We start from the raw sequence: 23479 nt of genomic DNA, 5'->3' as shown, positions 1-23479 counted from the left end.
TTTCAACATGATTGCATCTCAGTTTAATAGCACTTGCCATCTCAGGCTTTATGGTGCCAGGCCTGACATAGTTACATCCCCTCTGTGCTAAAAATATTGTATGTATATATTCAACCACAGCCCGACATATTTAGCTAATGGGTTACTCAGGAGCTATGCGCTTATATAATTAAGTGATGTATGTAATTTTGTGTTAACACATTTGCAGTGTGTGTTTCCCTGGTGATTGCAATGCTTTATTCTGTGTAAAGTGTGACATTTTAATTCCCGCTGAACAATTTCCTACCTTGATTCACCTTGTTTTTGTGGCAGGGGATTATTTTGCAATCAAGATAAAAGCATTATTTATGAAATTTCTAGACTATCTCATTACTGGGAACTTTTAACTGCAGATCAATCTCCTATTTTATTGATCTTTGTTAAAAATCTTTATTGGAATTTCAATTTAATCTCTATGTTATAGATTTGCCCAGACTTTTGTCTGCAGGCACATTTTTTTTAGGCAGCTTTGCAGGGATGGGGTTCCTTGAAAAGTCCTTCTCACCAGGCAGTCTGCCATCTCCCCCAGGAGGCTTTATTTCTCTTAGGAGTTGCTGACTTGTTTCCTGTTTAGGGTTCTCCAGGAGAGAAAGCATCCCTGTGGGTTGGAGGGTCTTGGCAAAACAGGTTAGATCTGTAGATTTACAGACAGAATAGATTTCTGTTAAGCATTTAGGTGGTTGACAATAGCTGGGTCTCAGAGTTCCACAATGAGAATTAAAAGGTGAGCATATACTTTCCCCCCTTATTAATTGCAATCGTGACCTAAGGAAGGTGCTACAGACAGGAAGGTGGACCACCAGAGACAGCCCAGCCACCTTGCTCTCTTCAGAGATATTTATTTTCTCCAGTGGAATCAGTAGTCAGTGCAATTTAACAAACATTTACTAGACTCTTATTAAGTACCAGACACTGCTTTCAAAATACAGTACAGTACAGAGAGTCATTTGTTCAGTTAATGTTTATTGAGCACTACTATGACGATGCTACAGTGATCAAGACAGACAGCATCTCTTTAGAGTCTGGTGAGGGAGAGACACATACAATTTCAATATAGGGTGATGGGAGCTGGGATAGAAGCCTACTTGATAGAGAAGCCACGGACAAAGGGTTCCTCCTCCCACTGCAGGTGAGGAGAATAAGGAAGCTTTTTAGGGGATGTGATGCCCCATGTGAGTCTAGGAGAACAAGTAGGAGCTGAGGCAGGAGGGATAAGGTGAAAAAGGAAGAGTATTGTGGTCAGAGGAAGCCCAGGAGCATAGGCACACAGGTGTGAAGCCACGTGAGGTGCTGGGGACCTCCGAGGCATTTGTGACTGTTGGAAGATAACAGGGCCTCTCCAAAGCAGGGTCTGTGGTGGTCCATTTCTCCTGGCTCCCAGAGGTCCTGAATTCCCAAGGCCTTTCCTTCTCCAAGGAGGGCCCCTTTGTTTTACAGCACAGCCCAGCAAAAGCAAGCAGGTGGCAGGCACTGAGGCCAAATGCCAGAGTACTGCCCTGATGGCTTCGCAAGTGCTTTCCTCTTAGTCCCTCCCATCTGGGTCTGAGCAAACAGCTGGGAGTGTGGTGCACAGAAGTCCCGCCAGAAGGACCCACAGTCCGTGCACTCCAAGTGAGCTTTCTCAGTTGTATGTTTTGGCATTTGAACACAGTGGGAATGTCCTTGTCAGCTCCCATTTGACTTTATTAATTGCAGTTCCTTGGAAAGTGTGTTTTAGTAACGTGGTCTTGGGATGACAGAGCTCGCCCCGCAGAGACCCAAGAGGAGGTATTCAGGGCCCATTGAAAAGCCATCTGCTGCCAAGGCGCTGCTGCTGATCCCATGCAGCCCACAGACACCAGCATCTCTCGCAGCTCTGCCGCTAGCTGTGTGACTTTGGGCAAATTGCAAACTCTCTGGGCCTCCCTTCTCTGATGTGTAAAATAAGAGTTTGGACTATCTAAGATTCTGTTTAAGCTCTGGAATTTCATCATTTTATAAATTACTCAAATGAAGAATCCTACTGTCATCACCTCTGGATACACTAACTCCTAGCAGTGACCATTTGAAAAGCCAAGAACCACTTTCTGACTTCATGTCTTGTAATGATTCTCTGGCTCTATATTTTAGGAGGCCGTCTACACCAGCACTCGAAACTAGATTTTAATTTTTTAAGGTATGAAAGTATTAATAAATATATTAAACCTTGAACAGTCCTAGAATATATGGCGGTATGGCTCAAGCAATCCATTTTCTTAGCAATGTCGCAAGAGGCTGTCACCTAGCAGCTCTGTATTATTTCCAGGCCCCACCCCCGACCCCCACTTCCCTGAGCCCTGCGGCTGTGGTTAATAATGTCAAAAGAATGTTTTAAAATTGCTCTTCTGTTGATTCCAAAGAGCCCTCACGTGGTTAGCGTCTTGGGCTAGAAGTCAAATTCTAAATTTAATTCCAGCCTCTAAGAACGTCTTACTTCCTTGCTTCCTCACCATTTATCCATGTTTCAGTTTTCTCATCTGCAAAATAGGCATAAGATATCTTGCTCTACAGAAATATTTGCAAACAGCTTTTTGTACACAAGGATTGGCATTATATTGGGGCAGAATATCATTTTCCATTCCATAATAGGAATTAAACAAAAGCCCTTTGAGTCTGCACCTTGTGTAAACGCCCTGTGTTTAAATGCTGATGAATTTCAGAGGTCAGCAAATACCGCCCCCCTTCTTTATTATTTTTTTAAAGCTAAACAAGGCTAACTAGGGAATTCATTTTGGAATAAAAAGACATGAAAGAAAGGGTATTTCAGCTTGCACAATACCACAAAGAAGAACAAGAATCATCATGTTTGCTAAAGAACTCACAGCTGTTTAATTTTATAGTAAAATTACTTTAAGAACTTTGCTAATTCACAGACAAAACCAAACGACTGTTGTTGCAACACTGAACTTCCACGTGTGAGTGGAAAAGCCAAGTTAAGATTAATCTGCCCCGAAAATCATGTTAAAAATACAGAGTGTTTTTGTTAATGCTGGTTGGAGGAGCGGCTTTATCTAAAGAGAATACACGTAAAAGAGGGAAATGGTACATTTACTGGTAATAAGAGGAAAAATAGTTTACGTTCTCATGTACTTTGCCCTCAGCTTTTTCTTAAGCTGTTCAGTCTGTTTTAATACCAGGTTTGTTTGCTTTTTGGGGATGGGCCTGTTAGGCAGGAAATTGTCGAGAGGCGTACAGCAGAAATTTTAAATGGTGTTTTTAAAAATTAAAATTAAATACCAAATTGGGTAACGGATTATTAAATTTGGAGTTCAGATTTTTATAAAATTTTATTTTTAGAGAATGTGGATAGATTCTGTACCTACACTTGGTCCTATAAATTCTAAGTTTCCATAGGTTGCCTATTGTCAGAAACAAATAAACTGTTCCTTTAAAAAAAAAAAAAAGTGGTTTCTTCCATATTAGGGAATTATTCAGATTTCTTTCTTTGGGTCCTATAATTCCAAACCAGTTGGAACATCAGTCTATTTTTGGTTATGAAGGAACTTTTTAAATGTGGGCATGGTTTTTTTTTTAAGGTTCTAAATCTCATAAAAATCAATTTGCCACATATATAACAGTTATGGTTGTACACATAGTGAAGTCATTGTATTTCCAGAAAGAAAAAGTTCTAATTTCCACACAAGCCCCACCCCCTCCCCCACCCTCATCCTTCCCCATGTGGGAGGACTGCTAAATGTAAATTCTAAAACATATAAAACAACATAAGGTTGTGATTTGTGATTATTTCTGTCAAGGATGAATGTTCTTACCTGTGTCTGATTAAACTCTCTTGTTCCTTTCTGGGTTTTTATGGTCTTCCCACCACATCACATAGCTTCACCACCAGAGGGCAACCGAGAGTTTACTTCCAGCTAACAAAGCTAGAAACGGTTTTAATATCAGCTGTTTTAACTTGCTAAGGATTTATTTCCCCGCCTTCCGATTGCCACACAAGCAGCCTCTGAGTTTCCACTAACAGCGAATAATAATCCAAATAAAGTTCTTCTGAGGGAAAATTTAGACAGACTGGTGCGGACAAGAGCTTTTGCCCAAATAAGGATGCCTTTTGTGGAGACCCCATGTGTTAGATAACCATCAACTGACAGTTGGTCATGAGTTAATAACGTTGGATGCTGAAATATGCATACCATGTGCTATAAAAGAGTTTGGAGGACAAAGGCAAATACTGCTATAGTTAGATATTGGAAACATACCAGAGGTGTGCAGACTGCTTCACTGGATGTATGTTGAACCTGCCAAATGATTTCATAAAAATTATTATAAGTATTATACAGTAGAACGTATAATATTCATTGCACATTTTGTTTATTTTGCTGGGATTTTGGTCTTAATCTCTCTTCATGTTACAGCCTTAAATGCTATAGCAACTCTTGCCTTCTAAGAAAAGAAAATATTTCCTAAGCTCATTTCCACCGCTACCATTGCTGTTCTTTTATTTTTATAATGGGAACCCTAAAAGGGGGCAAGGATGGGGGTTCCATAAAAGAATCCAGGTGGGTGTGTAGCCCTTTGATTGGCATGTTATATTTAGAGAGCTGTTAACATCTAGTTATGTTTCTGTGTTGCTGCTGCCACAGGAATCAAAAGGTGAGGGGGTGGAGGGAATAGACCTTTGATTTCAGCTACTGTGACCAGTTATTTGGGAGGATGGGACACTGGGCCAGCGGGCATTGAGCAGCCGTCTTCTCAGAGTGCTGCCCTATAGTCTGTTGGTGCTAAGAATGATTGGGGAAAGATTGTGTCTCCTCCCCTGCCCCCTACAGAGCAAAGCTTTTTGTTCTGTCAACTTTTCTGGGCTTATTGGAACGCCTGTCTTCACCAAGTAATCTCACTTTCTGTCGTATAAAACTGTGGGACTTGAAGCACCTTGGCAAATCAAAGAAGGCTATGCCCTTGCCTTTACGTTTGACTGTATCTGACGTCTCTACTTACATGCAAATGAAATCTCCAAAAAGAAAAACACTACCAGACCATGAACTTATTCAACAATTTGTGGTTAAGAAGCTTCTTCTTTCCAACTAGCCAAAATCACCCAAGATCTATTTTCTCTTATTCAGTTTGCAAATGGCTTACATTATACCCAACCCATGTTGGTAGCAGGAGAGAATAGTTAGTGAAATAAATAATTAGACAGGCTCTCTTTCTCTCTCTCTTCCCCTCTCCCCCCAAGTCTGTTGTCAAGGCTTAACATTTGCTTTGACATCTTAGTTAACCAAGTTAATGAAACAACATCTTCATCGGGGCCATTTAGTAACCTTGAGTCAATGATTACCAGATTTGAATTTTACAAAGGAGACACCTCAGCGCAGGCAAAATTTTCAGGTGCTAACAGCTATACATGACTGCTTTCCATAACAGTGAATAAAATCTTAAATTGCATTGAAACTTTGAATCATCACTTTTGCTGATTATTCTAGCTTCATGTTAATCTTGTTCTGTCTGCTCTCTAACACATATTTCCAAGGACATATCTGTAATCACAACATTGAATTGTTGACTAAACAGCATCACCCAAGAGAAAGATAATGCAAGCCACATGTAACTTAAAAATTTCCAGTAACCACATTTTAAAAGGTAAAAAGAAACAGAATTAATTTTAATAATACATTTTATTTACTCCAGTATATCCAAAATACTGTTGCAATATGTAATCAGTATAAAATGTTATTAACGAGATATTTTACATTTTTTGGTATTGTCTTGGAAACCTAGCGTGTCTTTTACAAATAAGTGTATTTCACTTATGGCACACCTCAATTTTGGACTAGATGTATTTCAAGTGCTCAGTAGCCCCATGTGGCTAGTGGTGACCACATTGGATAGAGCAGTTCTAAGCAGTCATAGAAATGTTTCATCTTACACTGAAAAAAAAGGGAAGAAGTTCTGACCTCTTCTGTGTATTCTCTTTGTTCATCATAAGATTTACGTTAGGATTTCTGATGGTATCTGTCCGTTGTTTCTCCACAGTGTGACGTAACACTCACTCGAATTAACTGAGCACTCTAGCTCTCCCTGCCAGGTTATAATCATCTATCCTTATTTAATATATTTACATTAATTTTATTCAAGTATTATGATTATATTTAATTTTTATGATATAAATATTTATGATGATATTTAATATTTAATCAAGTATTATGGACCTTGTCACAGCCTCTGCACACACAACCCAGAACCTTTCTCTTCTCATTCTGGACCCTCACTCCACCTTACTCCAACGCACACACTCTTCTTCTGCCGTCTGTGAGTTCCTTGGTATCACAGTAGAGCTTATGAAGTCGCTTTCCAGTGTTGTGGCTCGTATATATCCACAAACAAATGAAGGTCAGAGATGGCCCTGGTAGCTCGTAAAGGAGGAAGGGGAGAGAGGGATTTACCTGAGCAAAGAAAAATGTCTCAGAGTCTCAGACAAACAAGGATAGTCATCTTTCTACTTTTAAGTAAGAGACTATCCCACTTAAATTATTCTTTCTGAAAGATAAAAAAGCATTAAGAGAGTGAAAAATCCCCTTTAAGTACAAACTCCTCTTGGGATGTTTTTCAAAGAAATTGGGAGCTTATTACTTGATGACCTTTTACTTTTTCTTGTGTGTATGTGTTTGAAAAACTGAAATGTCTCTCATAACATATTAGTCAAAGTCTGAGAGAAGTTAAATATCTCCATGTTAATCCACATACACAAAAAAAGTCTCTTTTACTTATTTCCAAGTGGGGAATGTTTTCTTTAGAGATGTAGCAAATCAATTATCCTCAATGTGGAAAATGGAATATCTCATTTCCAAACCTGGAGAAATGGCTGAACAGGAATGTTCTATTTGTATATGAGTTTAAAAACTGTTCTGATATTTACTGCTCCTTTTGAGGCTATTCAATACAAAAATGTAGCTTGCACTTCTGCGCTGTCATGTGCAATAGTGACACTACAGAACATATCAATCATGGACTAGAATTAGCAGGTTTATTGATTGTAACAAAAAGAAAAAAGAGAGAGACAAAAATTAATTCTCCATGTTTAAAAGGTCCTATCTTTGTAAACTTCATAAATTATAGAAATCAAAATGTTCTTAAAAAGCATTTCCAGAGTGGATCCTTAAATAGCCTAAAAAAAAGAGACAAGTATCTTAAATTAATATTCTATTCTTATTATAGACAGTGATACTAAGAAAAACTAAATCTATGTTTCTTGAATAGTTTTCAAGAAATTGAAACGAGTTATTTCGAAATCTTAAGAAAAAGTGCATAGTAAGCCTTGAAACAGCACACTTATTCTAATTATAATATGCAGTTTTTTCTTCAACATCCAGCTTGATCTCCATTAAGAGAGGAGCCTGGGGTCTAGGGCCTAGAAATGGCTCAGGCGTACCTGGATTCTGGGGAGACGAACAGTAGGAAAAAGGAGTTGCCAGGTAGATATAAAAGTGGACGTTTGAGCCACTACGGCATTTTTAGAGTCCAGTTTTGGGTTTGCTGGGTTTGCGACTTTAGGACAAGACCTTGCAGTGGGGAAGGAAATCAGACCCTTTTTTTGTGTGTGTGAGGAAGATCAGCCCTGAGCTAACATCCATGACAATCCTCCTCTTTTTTGCTGAGGAAGACTGGCCCTGAGCTAACATCTATTGTCAATCCTCCTCCCCTTTTTCTCCCCAAAGCCCCAGTAAATAGTTGTATGTCATAGTTGCACATCCTGCTAGTTGCTGTATGTGGGATGCGGCCTCAGCATGGCGGACAAGCGGTGCGTTGGTTCGCGCCGGGGATCCAAACCCGGGCCGCCAGTAGCAGAGCGCGAGCACTCAACCACTAGGCCACTGGCCTGGTCCAGACCCTTTGTGTGCAGTATTAGCCCCTAGATAGCACTGCCACCTGTACCTTAAAGACCAAGCTGAGTCCTCAGGTGTCCTCTCGACCCTGATGTCTCTTTACAGAATATTTGGAATTCTAAGGCAAAGGAGTCTTTCCATAGGCTCCTGAGGCCGTGATATATAGACCTCATTACCCCAAAGACGAATAAGCATTTGCAAGACAGCTATGCGCCACCACCTCCATGCCCTTACAGGTCCTGAAGGTGTCCTTTCACTGAAAATGGTTCCCCTGGAGGATTCTGTGAGTAGCCAGAAGAGACCAAAGGGAAGGTGAGAGTTTGAAAGGTCTGGCATGGATTTTAGTCTCCTTCCCCCAAATTCCAGAATTCTCTCCTTAGAAAGTCAATCTTCTGAAAACCGAGAATCTGTCCTCACTCTACACCTAGATTTAGCGCCCAGATTTTCCCCTTATTCCGAAAGTGGTAGTAAAAAGCGTCTATAAACCCCTTCTTCTTTGCCAGCGGCCTTGTAGACAAGCCTGTTATAGACTTCTAGAACATTTCTGCATTCCTTTGGATTTCACTACATCATTTCAGAATAATTATGGCTAACATTTGGTCATTTAAATTTCTCTCCCTCTCAAGACACAGAGGGGAAGTAAAGATAGAAATCTGCCCATCACTGCTGGTAAAACTTGACTGAAAAAGAGGTTTGCTTGTGTTTTAATGGCAAGAGTGCCGTGGAGTCACATGCTTTCAAACCAATTAGCAATACAGATGAGCTAGCAAGTCGAGTTCCATTTATAGGGTGGGGGAAGGAGAGAAGTCAAATAATTTGTGTTTTTAAGTGTTTCTGAGAAATGAAGACCTCCAGGGCAGAGAGAAGGCGGATCAGGAAATAGCTATGCAAATCACATGCCTATGAAATTACTAAAACTTTGATCGGGGGCATTAACAATTGCTCCAGCATTCACAAGCCTGAAACAAGGAGTGAGTAAGACTGGGCATGTTTTGGAAGGGATTACAAGAGTGTTTACTTACGCGGTTTGTTGAGCAGTCCATGAAGTCCACGGCTGTTTTGGACTTCAGCTGCCCGAGAGCAGTGCAGGTATGACGAATGCAGTAATACATTCCACTCTCATTAGTGACTCTTGGGGATCTCAGTGATTTTGACAAAGAGCCAAAGTGACTGGACCTTGTATGAAGCCTGCTTCGTTTTTTTTCACCCTCTTTCTAACAACACAACTGCTCACCCTTCCATAGGAGGTAGAAGGAGACCTGGATTGTGTGAGAGGGCAGTTCATCGGAAATGCTAAATCATCGTTAGTAGGCACTGTGGTCCAACCATTGTCGGGGTATGGTTGGGTTAAAGGAAACTCAAAGCGGCCATGACATCTCGAGGCGACTGTGCGCCCTCCTCTGGGGCGTATGCATGGCACCTTGTTCAAGGCTTTGTGGATTCGGTGGCATTTGAGAGTGAGGGCATTTGAGGTTGGCTCTCATCTGGGTTCACAGCTCCCGACTCATCTTTCTAATGCCTTTATTTGAGAAAAAAATTACTCTTAAAAACGGGAACTGTCAGGGGTCCGGCCCGGTGGCGCAGCGGTTAGGTGCACGCGCTCTGCTTTGGCGGCCCAGGGTTCCAGGGTTCGGATCCCAAACACGGACCAGCGCACCGCTTGTCAAGCCATGCTCTGGCGACATCCCATATAAAGTAGAAGAAGGTGGGCTCGGATGTTAGCCCAGGGCCAATCTTCCTCAGCACAAAAGAGGAGGATTGGCATCTGATGTTAGCTCAGGGCTGATCTTCCTCACCAAAAAAAAAAAAAGGAACTGTCAGAACAATTACAGAAAAGGGTAACACTCTTGCTGCGTTTTTTTTTACCATGCCTCTTGCTTTAAATTAATGATTTAAGTAAGAATGTCCCAGAATATGGAGTTGTGCTTGTTAATGGCCCAGTCGCTTCTCAAACATTTTTATTGGGTGTGGAAGATTGCTGAGAGGAAAACAGAATAAAAGGAAACTTGAATATTCTTAAATCTATATGTAATTAACACTCTGTGAATCCAAGAAAATATTCAGCCAGTTAACAGACGTTGAGTACCAGGGGCCACAGATTTCCAGCACCACAATGTTAGGTGTGGAGTAGTGAGCATAAGGAATAACTGTGGATGTGAAATCAAAATTTCAGGGAATCATTTATGAATTTTTAAAATAAAAATATTGGCTTTAAGTTAAAGCCAAAATGAGGGCTGAGAGCTTCTGTTTTTCTTTTCTTTTTTTCCCAAGTATTTGAAAACTGAAATTCTGTAAGAGATTATCTGTGAAATGCCTTTCTTTTATTACACCCATAAATTTCAGGAGTGGCTTTGATCAAGCCTTCTGCCATTCTTGGTTTCTAAATCTTTTACTCATATGTTAATAACTTGAAAAACACTCATCTTATTTTTGTTGTAGTGAAAGAGGAAGTTTCTAAATAGTCAAAAGGGAAACATTGAAAATAGAACACATTAAGTGATAACTAAATTAGAGTAGGATTTTTTTTTTCCAGAAAGAGCAATGCTCCATGCTGAAACTTGCCAGAATATTTTAAGATTATTGTCTATAAAGAAAATGTACCAGAGAATTGAGATCCTCAGAGGAAAGGCATTACAGAAATGCAAAGTATTATCAGTAACATGAACTATACATAGAACGTTTGTCAGTCCCTAATACTTCCATCAGTGGAGTTTAGTTTTCTGGCTTGTGTTTCGTGTTTAAAACACACACACACACACACACACACACACACACACACAACTTACAAATCAAATGAGTTAACGCTCTGCTGACTTCCTCTAGACATTGACCCTGGGGGTCAAACTCTTAGGAAAATGATGCCTGGTTTTCCATTCCTCTAATTCCAGTCCCCACCAACAAGCAAGTCCTATCTCTGAGTGGAAGCTCACAGAGAATTTCTCGAGAGAATAGCTGCATTGGCAACAAAATCCTGTCTGCAAAATAAGAAGAAAGTGTTGTTAACTGATGAGTCAATCCCGCTTTTATAGCAGTTTATCTTCGTGGTATTTCCAAGAGCGTAAATGTTATAAAAAAGAGAGACGGTCATGACAGGAAGAACGCAGTAGAAAAAAAACAGGAACATTTAAGCCAAAAGCAATTTACTTTGCCAGTAACTGGTTACATTTCCTTTGTTTTATTATTATTATTGCAAGAGTTGGGGTTGAGATGAAAGTTTCTCACACCTGCGCTGCCCTGACACATAACTTGTTAGAAACCAGGGTGAAGTAAATATATTATCGAATGCCTGCAACTCTCAGCTTCTAGGCTCTTTAAGAAAAAAAGCAAAAAACCTATTTTGCTATATTGTCTTTTACAAAAGACTATAATTCATTAACATTGGGAGGAGTTAAAAAAAAACAAAACAAAACACATGGGTTAGATGTCAAAGCGGCCCGGAGCGCTGGCGGTAGCTGAGTGTCCTGGGGTTAACCACCTATAGAAATAGTGATGACCTGACAACGGTGAATACTTGTTAATTTCATGGCACTGAGTAAGAGGACCAGATGGGCAGTCAGAGAGGAAAGATTTTTTAAAAACCACAGAGATCTTTCACTGATTTGGCAGAAGAGTCAGAGTGGCCCACTGCAAGGGGCTAATGTGCATGGCGCTCTAAGTTTTATTAGAACTCGGTGGCTGGAGTAGAGTCTTACCGCCTCCTGCTGAATCAGGACTGAGGGGCACCCTGCTCCCTGTCGAGTCTGCAGGATGCTGTTTGCTGCCTGGGATGGGCTGCAGCGCCCTCGTGCTATGTGGTACTTGAGAGTGTTTTCATTTGGCGAAAACTCCCTGGTGACTGCCAGCCCAAGTTAATAGTATAAATATCTCATTATGAGACAGAGTGAGTGTATGTGTGTGTCTGTCTGTCTGTTGGAGAGAAGTTAATTAAAGTAGGGGCTCTGGATATAGTCCAGTCGCCTGGGTTGGAATCCTTGTGCTACCAATAACCAGTTGTATGACCTAAGACAGCTAATTTCATCTATCAGTTTCCTGGTCTGTAAAATGGGGATATTAATCACGCCTTCCGGTTGGCTTCTTGTGAGCTTTACATAAGTTATTGTATGCAAAGTGCTGACTGGCACAGAGAAAGTGCTCAGTAAGTCTCAACTATTATTATTATTATTCATGTATAATATTGAAAACATTTGTGCAGAGAGCATTGACTGAACTCTATGATGAGCCAGGCCAGGGCTGTGCAGTGGATTATATATACACAAGTAAAAGTAATGGTGCATTTATTGCTTCACACTATTTTGGGAGGGGTGGGGGGCGTAGAATTGGCTAGAGCCGGTTACGCTATCAGTAATGTTCTGCTGCCTTCCCAGAATGGCCTTGTTGGTAGAGATCAGTCTCATCGAAAGCGCTGGATCTGGTGTAATTCTTGAGTCTTAGGATTTAGATTCTCTCAGGAGCTACACAGCCCTTGGCTGTCAAGGACAGGACAGGTTTAGGTTGGTCCAGGGTGGCTAGGAGGAGGTGGGGCTGTTTCTTATGTAAAAGAATTAAAGGCCAGAACGTCCGCTCCGCCCCTGCCCACCACCACACTGTCAAGCATTTATTTTTACTCACCCCTCTAGCAGCAAATGATTTGTTTTCTTGACCTTGTAGGAAAAAAATGTAGCCTGGGGGCCAGAATTTTTGCTCTCCCCCAAAGCTAGCCCCTCAATCCCAAAGCTTCACCTGGAGGTCTTATGGATCCAAAAGATCTCAAATTGTATAATGGGGGCTCCCAGCCAGTCCTGTGTGCTCCTTTCCCCAGATCATGCCAGACACAATGGCTTGACAGTAATCAGGAACCAAAGGCCTCAGGTTTCCTGTCTCAATTCCCAGAGCAAACTCAAGTCACCAGTGTATGTTCCCAGAGTTCAAGTGTAAGTAGTAAAGGGGAATGCAGTTTTACAGGTGCCCAGAGTGACACGTATACACGTGGTCAGGTTGGCAGGTCCAGCTCGTGAAGACACGAAGGAAGTATATGTGGGCATCTTTATTTCCATTAGTCACTTGTTCATTCAACAAATTCATATTGTGCAATGTCCCCTCCTGGGTATGTGCTGGGCAGATGAAAGATGAATGTAACATGTTCTTGCCCTTAAGGACTCTCCAATTTAGTATAATAATAAGCCATAAAACACAGCTCAGGTACAAAGAATACAGTGATACCCTTCATAAGAGTAGGTCAGAAAAGGAGTTCAGAGGGGAGACTAACAGAAGTATTTGTATTTGAGACGTGAGAGATTGGCGGGTTTTACCTAACCAGACCTAAATATCAGTGTACTTGCCTTATTAGGAACAAAAGTCTTTTTCTCTTGATCGAGATCCCATTTTGGGTTTAAGTTTGTGTGACCAGAATATTAGGTGCTAGTCTGTTCTAAATTTGTAATTCTCAGAATCTGCTAGGGAAGGACATCTGCTTCTCTGGGTTCTGAAAACAGCTCAAAGAATGGAGAAAATAGACCCAATTTGGGGATGACTTATTGTCGGTTCCCGGAACCTTCGCCTTTATTTAAAACAGCCTGTTCGACGCAAGTTCTATCTAAAAGGCCTTTGGGATTTGAAAGCTTTTCTGGAAATAAATGCCTTTTAGGCTTAAATGCTTTTTGCCAAAATGTTAGGAAGCAAAGATCGTAGTAACAAGTCTTAGCACAGGGGCAATATTGTTTTGTTGCTTTCAATGAAATGCCTCAGACCCGCCCCAAGTTCTGTTTGTTGCTGTCAGCTTTCTGCTGGGCTATTACTTTGATAGGGGACATGAAAGTACATCCTTTCCTCCGGTCATTCAAGTCTTAGCACTTGGGGCAGTTGTGGAAACACTTCTGTGCTACACCAAGTCTTCGAACCAAAACAGTCCACGCCCTGGCCCCAGGCCAAGGACCATGTCAGTTCATGGAAGGTGGCATCAAACTCTGACAAGGGAGCAGGAGGTCAGGATCCACAAAATAGGTCGGGTGAAATCACCAGCCCTGTGCAGGGAGGTGGAGAGAGCAGAGCCCTCCCTGCCAGTCTGGCAACTCCAGCAAGTCCTCAGAGCTCATCCCACACACCCCGTGCTAGTCACTGCTGTGTGTTTACATGAGTAATGGAGCTGCCGGGGGAGGGGAGTTGTAAGCAGAGCGCTGAGCCTCGCAGCTCGCAGTCGGAGGGAAGCTGACATCCACACCAAGTCAAGTCGAGACTTCCAGGGACCGGGTCGGGAAGCAGTCACATGCTTCCGTGAGCTTTCATGAGCACAGACATCATCAGGCAGATGTCTGTCGACTGGAATGGGTAATCGCTACTTTCTCTTTGCTTGATTTTTGTTTGTGAGTTTGTTTACCTTTGGTAATTCCAGGCTGGCTTTCTGGGATGGACTTTCGGACGAACGTTTTGAGGAAAAGAGAGGAGAGCGGGTCTGGGAGGGGGAGGCTGAGCCCCAAAGCCCCTTTTTAAACTTTTGTCTGATTGGAAAGGCGGCTCTACTTGACTGAGTTTTACCAACAGCAAAACTGTTATCCACAGTAGAAAATCAGAGGAGTGGAATGACTGTGTTTGTAAGATGAGTACAATGTAAAATGTCCTAAAACCGCTGGTTAACTATGTGACAATAAGTAAGATTAACAACAATTAAGAGGGTTTGAGTCGTTCAGATTTGGCATGGTCATAATTATACCTTAAAGTAATAAAAAGTGTGGGTACCTTGAAAGGTTTGAAAGAAATTGCTTGGGGTATAATTCACTAGTTTGGAATTCCTCAAGGGCTAGTTGGTTTGTTGCTTTAATTTCGCTTGACTTGGGTGACTGATGAAGTTAAATGTGAAACCTGAGGCTGGACGGTCGCAGCCCTCAATAAACAGCTGCCTTTTTTTTTTTTTTTGTCTGCTGTCTGTGTGGATCTTAAAGGGAATCAAGCTCAACATCAAGGATAAAATAGAACTTTGATTTGCATCTTGTCTGCGGCTTTCAAAAAGTATAATCTCTGTGGAAGCAGGCTAACCCCAGTGTGATCTTTGGAAGTTATTTAAAATGTAACCCTCAAGATCTTCATAGAAAATATATTGAAAAAGAAAAGAGAGCATGCTGATTTAAATGTATCTGCCAGATTTGTTGAGATTTGAAACATGCTGGTCACAAGATTATTAGTAAATCCATATAATAACATTTTTCAGATTGTTAGCATACGCCTCTCTATAGCTCTCTCTCTATTTATTTGTGTCATGATTTTAGAAAATGCTCATGGCTCCACTTTTGAAGAGAGACATTTTCAAATGTTACATTACTGTGATACCATAGTGGGCTGGCATATCACTTAGATTTTCTGAAAACAGGATACAAAACAAAAAACAAAGAATAATCTTGGAGCCTGGCTCCGGGTTGTCTTTCAGCCCAATACGTTTCTTTTCTAACAATGGGGAGGTGCATTTTCCTTATCATCATCCTTTAGAGCTAAGGGCTTCACTTTATTATATTAATTAGACATGTGAAAGTGTAATAGATCAGCTTTGGGAAACATGTCCGGAAGTGTATAGTCTACCAAGATGCAACCCTTCAAAGAGAGGAGCATAAAACGAGGGTTGGCTGCCACAGATGTGTACATTTCCCTGAACAATCAGAGGAGATCACTGTAGTAAGATTCTTAGTCTTTAATAAGGAAACCCATGCAGAAGAAAATGTATATCAATTGTTCTCCATTTGTTTTCAGCGCCAAATCTTAAAGGCAGACCACGGAAAAAGAAACCATGCCCACAGAGAAGAGATTCTTTCAGTGGTGTTAAAGATTCCAACAACAATTCCGATGGCAAAGCCGTTGCCAAGGTACGGTCATTTGCTCCATGGTATTTGTTTTCCTGCATCTTTTTACTTTTGCTTTTTCTCTTTTCTCTGTGCTCTTGTGTCTTGATGGCAGTTTTCAATTCAGAATCTGACTTTGGTATTCACAGCTCTCTGTTGTGTCTGCTCCCCTCACCTCCCCTCCCCTGGTGGCAGGAGGAGGGGGAAGTGTAGGCATTTTGATTAGTCAACAGAAAGACTTCCCACCTCCCAGTTTGGCCTGTTGGGTAAGGGACAGATGATTAAGCGCCCACGTCATTGAAGCTGAGATTTCATAGTAGGTGACACAATGACATAGTTTACTCTGCTTGTATCAAAAATAGACCAGCTGAACCATTCTCTTTCTGAATGTGTTCATTTAAATATGTTTCAGAGGATGAAATTAGAAATGGCTAGAATTAATCTTTTCAGTTATTCTTTTTCAAAGTCACCTCTAATTTATCTTAGAGTCAAATTAAAGACACATGGTGGAATATTTACATGTATACATATACCCATATATATATATTTATATGTTTTTAAAGCTCTCTCTTAATGCGGAATGAAAGTCCAAATTCTAGACTATTTTTCAGGACCCAGCCCTGTTTTGCCTAAGCATTCTCTGGAATCTTGAAAATGCATGCCTGAGGTATTTAGCACCAGGAAGGGTGAAGTGTCACTTCATAGTTTTAGACTTATCTTTTTGACTTTTGTGGGCTTGGATCAGATTTCCATGGTTCTGTTTATGGAGTGTTTGCCTATAGGTGTTGTTTCTGTGCCAAAGACAGCAATAGCCCCTTTAGGACCTGAATTGAAGACTGTATTTCAACTGACAACACGTTTCCAGATCCAAGCACTAAACCTATGAAAATGGGAACATTTTGATTATTGGTGACTTTGGAAGATTCTGATGTAGAAAAACATGAATTCAGTTCTGTGTTGACAATCTACTGTTTTTCTGCCGTGTACTCCACTCCTTCTCCCGGTGTAATGAAGCAAATCCTAGACATTCACATTCTATAAATCTTATCTGCAAGGATGATTGTTTCATCAGGAAGTTCTGAGGACTTGTTGATTAGTATTTCTTCATGCTTCTAAGATTGAAAAGGGTTAAAAAGGGATCAACCAATAGAAATGTGTATTTTCTGGCTAAAAACAAATCTGTCTTTCTCTCAGTTATTTTTGTTCTGTTCGTTTAACCTTCTGTGAGTGAGTCTACGTGGATACCAAGAATGACATTTTCTAGTAATTTGGACATCTTGGCCCTAGAACTATCTATCTAGGGCTTTGGCTTCCATGGTCTTGAAGGATGTCAGTAGGAACAGTTTATTCCCTATGATGTGGTTTGCAAGATACTGCAGAATGGAGCGGGAATTTAGGATCGTAACATTTAGCAGAGCTTGTACTGCCAATGTCTTGTGTTGGCATTCTGCCCCATACCTCTAAGGTGACATCATGTGTTTATCCCAGCATGTTCTGTACCTGAGTCCAGCAGGATGAAGCTCCTTCTCGTGTCATTTGGAGTCACTACCAAAGTGTGCCTCTGGGAGTTTTGCAGAACTCATGTAATTGATCTGAAAGAACAGCACCTCCAATATCTCTCTCCATGGAAGGCAGCTCAAGACTCGCACTATGATGCACAAAACTGAAGAGAACAGGAGCCTGTTCTGTATTTGATGTTCACTGACTTATCCTTCTTAGGAGGGACAGTAGTCAAGTGACTGCTGAGTTTCTTAAGTGACCCTTTCCACCCCACCTCCCACCAGTCCTGCCATTCAGAATCTTTATGAGGAGGAAGATCTTTCTCCATCATTGATTTCAGTGGTGAATGGATGAATGTCATGCTGCCATCAGCTGCTGGGGACTGGTCTAAACGCTGAGCTCTTCTCAGAGTCTTGGATTATAGTCCTGCCTTGGCTTCTTCCAGTGGGTCTGGCAAGATGGCTTCACATAGAAGAGAGAGACTGGTAGGTTTGAAGTATGGTGGGCTTATCTTTTGGCACCAACAGACACATATAAAATCCCTACAGAGTGAGCAAGCCATGTCTGGGGCCAGGACAACAATTAAAGAGGCATTTCTAACTTAAAGTGGTCTCTTCTCATGAAACGCTGCAGTAGAGATTACAAGCCTGTACCATCTGATCATTTGCTGAACTGGAAGCAACATTTCAAAAGACAGTTTGGCGTTATGACCAAGACATGTGTGACTGTTTTTTTTCAAAAGTGTCTCAAATAGACCATTTCTAACTATGGATAAGTGCCAGCTTCCTGCAGCACCACACAGCAAAGCTCTTAGAGTGAGAACCCACTGGGTTTGTTGTGTGCATGACTGGAAAAGCAAGTCAAGTAACTTGCCTATCACCAGCAAAAGTTTGCGCTCTCTCAATGAGAACATGAAAACTAGCTTTGCAAGACTCTGTTCTCCAAGCGACAGAGAAATTCATGGCTTGCCAAAGATAGCAAAAGTCACATGGGGAAGAGGCTGCCAGTTCTCTGAAGATGTCATGAATGTGTCCAACCCAAATCCTGCCATTTCTCTGGGATCATCTTATAGCAGTGAATCTGGGGACCAAGCCCATTCATATGGTGATCTACACACGAGAAATCTTTTCAGTCTATGTTTCATGAAAGGCCTCCATTGACAGAAAGCAAATGACTTTTCACATCCTGTAAGCACTTACCAAAGGCCAGAAGTATATAACGGGTGATTTGTATTCTAAAAAGAACGTAAAAAGGGAAACCATGGTGTGCAATATACTCTTTCATTTAAATCACAAACATACTTTTGATATTTCACAAATGTGATACTTTCATTATTTTCGGTATTTTTTCTCCTATTTGGTCCTCAGAACTACTCCCAGGGATTATCCTTCCTGCTTTCCTGAGGAAGAAAATGAGGGTCTTCCAGCAACTTCGTGACCAAATCGAAATTAGACTCTAGCTTCTTTCCTGCTGGTTCAGCACATCTTGCTGCCCCAGTTGAAGGCTGGATTAGTTATAACTCAATCCAGTGAAAGGATGTGGTTAATATCAAATAGGTGGTGGTTCACTGAAAACGTTAAATGTGGATTCTTTAATTAGCACTTCCTCAATCGCTTTGGAAACCCCAAAGCTCTTAGTGAACTCAACAAGTATAAGGTGTTCAGGTAGGGAAAAAAAGATCTAGTAATTAACTGTTACCATCAAAACGTTGGGCTTTCTCAAGGTCAACATGAAGACTAGCTCCTGTTTATTATTTCGATAGATTAAAAAGCTGAGAATGTTGTAAGTAAACAGGAAAAAATGTAGAAAGGAACTTGGCCTGATCTTACCCAGAAACAGTATAATACCCTGAAGGGCTCATTTACGTTAATGGAAGAAATGTATGGAGCTTATCTAAGAAAGGAAGCCACTGTTCACTTCCCATGAAGCACTTGTCCCTCGCCCCCTACCCCCTACAAGAAACCTGCTGGGCAGCCCATTGCTGTTCAGGATGGGGTTCAGGAGGTAGCAGCCTAGCTTCACCTGGGGCCTTTTCTATGAAGCAGGGAGTCTGAATGACTTTGGGCCTGGTTTGTGCGCCCCCTCCATGCTTTCCTTCTGTTTCTGCACAGGAGAGGCAGAAACTTAGGCAGCTATCTAGACAGTGAGCGGGGCAAACCTCATACCCCCTCAACAGTGGTGCTTCTGACCTAATAATATAAATAATGGCCCATTATCACTGCACATTTAAGACTCAGCCTGTTTTATGTGCAAACCTTACATCTACTCCTGTTTGTACAAGATTGGGGTTTGGAGTGAGGGACGCCTGGGTTCTAAACCAAGAGTTCTGCCCTGCACTAGCCACATGACAAAATATATAACTTTGCTGAGCTTCAGTTTCCTTGACTGTAAAATGGAGCTCAATACCTCTCTTTGATGATTCTTAGGAACATTAGATAGACTGTGTGAAGTCCACAGCACTGTATCTGGCTCAGTGTAGGTGCTCGGTTGATATTGGTTTCCTTCCCTTTGCTCAATATACAATAGAAGGAGTGGAGCCCTTTTACACTTCGGAAACCACCTAGTTTTATCTTTTACTTCTCTTTGATAAATGACATTTCTAAGCTGTAGGTTTTGTAATGCCTCATAATAAGATATGCTTTTTTAATTGGAAGTGTGTTATGACTATCAGTTTGATATTTTTATGAGTCTCAGTAAGGTATAGTGTTTAAAACCGTAAACCCTAGAGTGAGACTCCCTGGCTTCAAATCCCAAACTCGCCACTTAATAACTTGGACAAGATCCTGTGATCTTGTACGTGTTACCCATCCTCTCTGTACTCAGTTTCCTCATCTCTAATATGAGAATAACCTGTCTCGTTTGGGTTGTGAACGTGAAATGAGATAATACCTAAAAAGTGCTTAGAATAGAGCCTGACTACATAGTAAGCCCTCAAAAAAGACCAGGGGGAAATATAGATTAAAACTGGAGTGATTTTATGATTTTAAAAAGCCATTAAATTATAGATTTCATCAGAACTTTAGACTCAACAATCTAAAATTTGGCAGTGAAAAATGATAACATAAAGTTTCCCAGGATGTTTGCCTTAATATAACGTTACAAAGTACTAAAGTTTGAAAATATTGTACGTAAAAGTTCTACATGGAAAAATGTTTTAATCACATTTCCATAGCCCCTTGAAAATTAAAATCTTATCTAGAGGCCCAGTTGAATGAGTTGTGCAGGAACCAGTTTTATTTTTAAGAGGACCAGTCTGAAGATATTAAACTAGCGTGTTCACTTGAGAGAATAAGCAATAAAGAAAACCCTTGCAGAAAATATACTTTCCTTTAATAAATAAGCATAGCCTTTTATGTTCTTAGTGCTTGGGAAGGAGAATCTGAAGGGAAAGAAAAAGAAGGGTCAAAAATCTGAAATGGAAAACATTGTGGAATATGTGGGACATTTTAATTCATAACATTTCTCCAGCACTTGCCCTCTTCTCTCTGACGTTAGATATGGAGATGTAAAGAATACTGGAATGTACACATTCCCTGTGGGCGCACTTGAACTCAAAGTTGACCCTTTGTACTTCCCCCTTTTACAATTAAAATAGCTCAGCAACTTAGCGTTATATTTAACAACCATCAAAGGCCTCTTGTAGAACATGGCAGTGAGGAGGGAACGTTACGTTAGGTTAGCTGCTCCGTGTGCTGAGTTCCATCTGCGCCTAGAGCGTGGAAGCAAGAATATCTGGCACACTTAGCGCCATTTATTTTTTAATCATGGAGCTTTTCACTCTTTTTCAAGGTTTTTACTCTTCTTGGGTTTTTAGCTGACCTCTAGTCTTTTCTTTGTGGCAAGTTAACATCTCCTGTTATATTCTCAGAGCTGACTGAATGACAAGCAAGAAGCCCTCATTAAAGAGTGGGATCTTTGTTTCCTACTGAGGGTGTATCTGGGCATCACCCTCAGGTGACAGACAGCAGAGACCTTGCTGATGTGCCTGATGCCAACGTCTGCTGGCATTGACAAGGTTTTCCAAGTTGCTGGAAAAGGTGGCAACAAGATAAGTTTACTATGAAGAAATAAACTGGCCTTTCATTTTGATACAAAGTACGAAATATGGGACTATTTATGCAGAAGGCGGGGTTTGTTCAATGACATGAACAGATGGTGCCCCTTAGGAAAATAAAGTGTATGAAGAGGCAGGAGAATGGTCCCACCAGATGCAGACACTGTTTCTGGTTTCACATCAACATACTTGTAAAGAATCTAACAGAGGCTGACGTAGTTTGGCAAACCGAGGCCCACTGGCCGCCTGTTTCTATAAATAAAGTTTTATTGGAACACAGCCACACCCGTTCATTTACATATTGTCTGACTGCTTTTGTGCTGGAGTTGAGTAGTTGCGACAGAGACTGTATGGCCCAAAAGCCTACAATAATTACTTTCTGGACCTTCACAGAAATTTTGCTATCCCCTGGTCTAAGACAATTCATGTTCAGTGATGCCTCTAAAAAGCTATTTCAGGGCAAGGGTGATTTACTGGTTTACCCTTCCCACTCAGTGAAAGATGTCACTAGCTATGTCTTTGTAAGCATTCCAGGGCTGTGCTTGATTTGATGTGCATGTTTTTTTTCCCTTTTCCAGGTGAAATGTGAGGCCAGGTCAGCCTTGACCAAGCCGAAGAATAACCATAATAACTGTAAAAAAGTCTCACATGAAGAAAAACCAAAGGTTGCCATTGGTGAAGAGTGCAGGGCAGACGAGCAGGCCTTCCTGGTGGCACTTTATAAATACATGAAAGAAAGGAAGACACCAATAGAACGAATACCCTATTTAGGTTTTAAACAGAGTAAGTATACTTGTTTTCATTTCTGAAATATCAAAACTGCTTAGATTCTTTGAATTGGAAAAAAAATTTTGACTCAGGATTATGTTGAAATCCTAATCTAGAGATGATGCTCTCTGTTTATACTAAATCTACAAATCATCCAAGCCAGGAATTTTTTCCCCTGCCTTTTTCCGCTACATTGTTCCCTTCTGGGGCAGTTGCAGTGAGATATTTATAGGGCTTTAATCCACTGATTATGACTGGAAATAGACATGTTGAAAGTTTCTCATTTTCTGTTTTGTCAATCTTGAGTGTCTCTAACGCCTTTCTTCTGAGATAATAATATGACGTAGCTTTATCAGGCACAGATGTTGCCTATGAAAAGACAGCCTTTAAAAGGAGGACATTCAAAGGTGGACAAAACAACCACAAAGAGAAAATATATTCCCTAAGCCCCAAATTTGTTAAGAGATAACAAAAACCTGATGACTTCAGAGGAAGCAAGAAATACACAGATTTGAATCGAGGGTCCCCTTTTGAATTACTTTGACATGTACATTTGAGTGTCATCATATATTTTTAGGTAGAACGGGAACTCATAGCTGAGCAGCATTCCATATAAAAAGAGAAGAAAGCCAGATCCTGTCCTGATTTCACAACTGAATATATATTTTGCCTCTGTCTGGATTTTGTGGCACACAAAGTGATGAGGCCCTGGCTTGAAATAGTATTTTCTCCAAATATATCTTCCTAGATTAAAACCATGTGTCATTTTGATGAAGAATGTCAAACCTGTATGTTTTACATAACAATTTACATACCTAATAGCAATTGGCACTGATTGCAAGAGAACCCTCGCAGCCATTATAAACTTATATAACTACGAATGATTACAATGTTTGTCTGAAAACTGGTTGCTTGAAATAGAAGTAAAATTAATGTACTATGAACAGCTTTGTTGCATTATGCATTGGTTCAGATTAAATCAAGGCCGAGGCAGGGCTCTTGATAGCTTTGAAATGGTGCAAGGTTCAATGAGGCTTTTCGAACGTGTTGTGTCAAAGAGCCTTTCTTTTTTTAATTTTAATTTTATTCTTCATTTCCCTTACCAAGGAATTACTTGAAGTTCAATTTTCCCCTCTTGTAAAAGAAACAAATCCATAGCAGTCCCATTCCATGGTATTTGGTACAAATGAACAGGGTTGCTAGCAATTTGGCATAATTGTTTAACAGCATAAACATGTGCACACCCTGTGAGGAGAAATCTGTTTAAAAAAAAAAAAGTTTGCGACATCACACAGGCAAGTTAGGGCACTGAGTGGACTCGTAACTCAATTCCTCTGTGAAGGAGTATCTTCCTTCCCGTGATCTGTTGTATCACTGCTGCCTCAAGGATGACATATTTGTTTTCCTACTCATTGCAAGGCACCACGTGTTAGTAAAATACGATATGAGCTTTTAATATA

General features: G+C 40.7%; 1 protein-coding gene across 2 annotated transcripts in view; it reads left to right on the top strand.

The window, feature by feature from the left end:
* ARID5B (AT-rich interaction domain 5B) overlaps positions 1–23479 on the top strand; it is a 174320-nt gene that overhangs the window by 115376 nt on the left and 35465 nt on the right. Inside the window, exons 1-3 of one of the 2 annotated variants that reach the window (XM_058543377.1) lie at positions 13919–14198; positions 15609–15721; positions 21830–22034. In XM_058543377.1, the coding sequence (XP_058399360.1) occupies positions 14195–14198; positions 15609–15721; positions 21830–22034 (322 nt within the window). In that variant the 5' untranslated portion in view covers positions 13919–14194. Of the gene's footprint in view, positions 1–13918; positions 14199–15608; positions 15722–21829; positions 22035–23479 lie in introns of those variants that run through there. The other variant, XM_058543375.1, reaches the window with a different exon arrangement.

The sequence above is a fragment of the Diceros bicornis genome, chromosome 6 (assembly GCF_020826845.1).
Source record: "Diceros bicornis minor isolate mBicDic1 chromosome 6, mDicBic1.mat.cur, whole genome shotgun sequence".
Taxonomy (NCBI): domain Eukaryota; kingdom Metazoa; phylum Chordata; class Mammalia; order Perissodactyla; family Rhinocerotidae; genus Diceros; species Diceros bicornis.
This window is presented reverse-complemented; position numbering and strand designations above follow the sequence as displayed.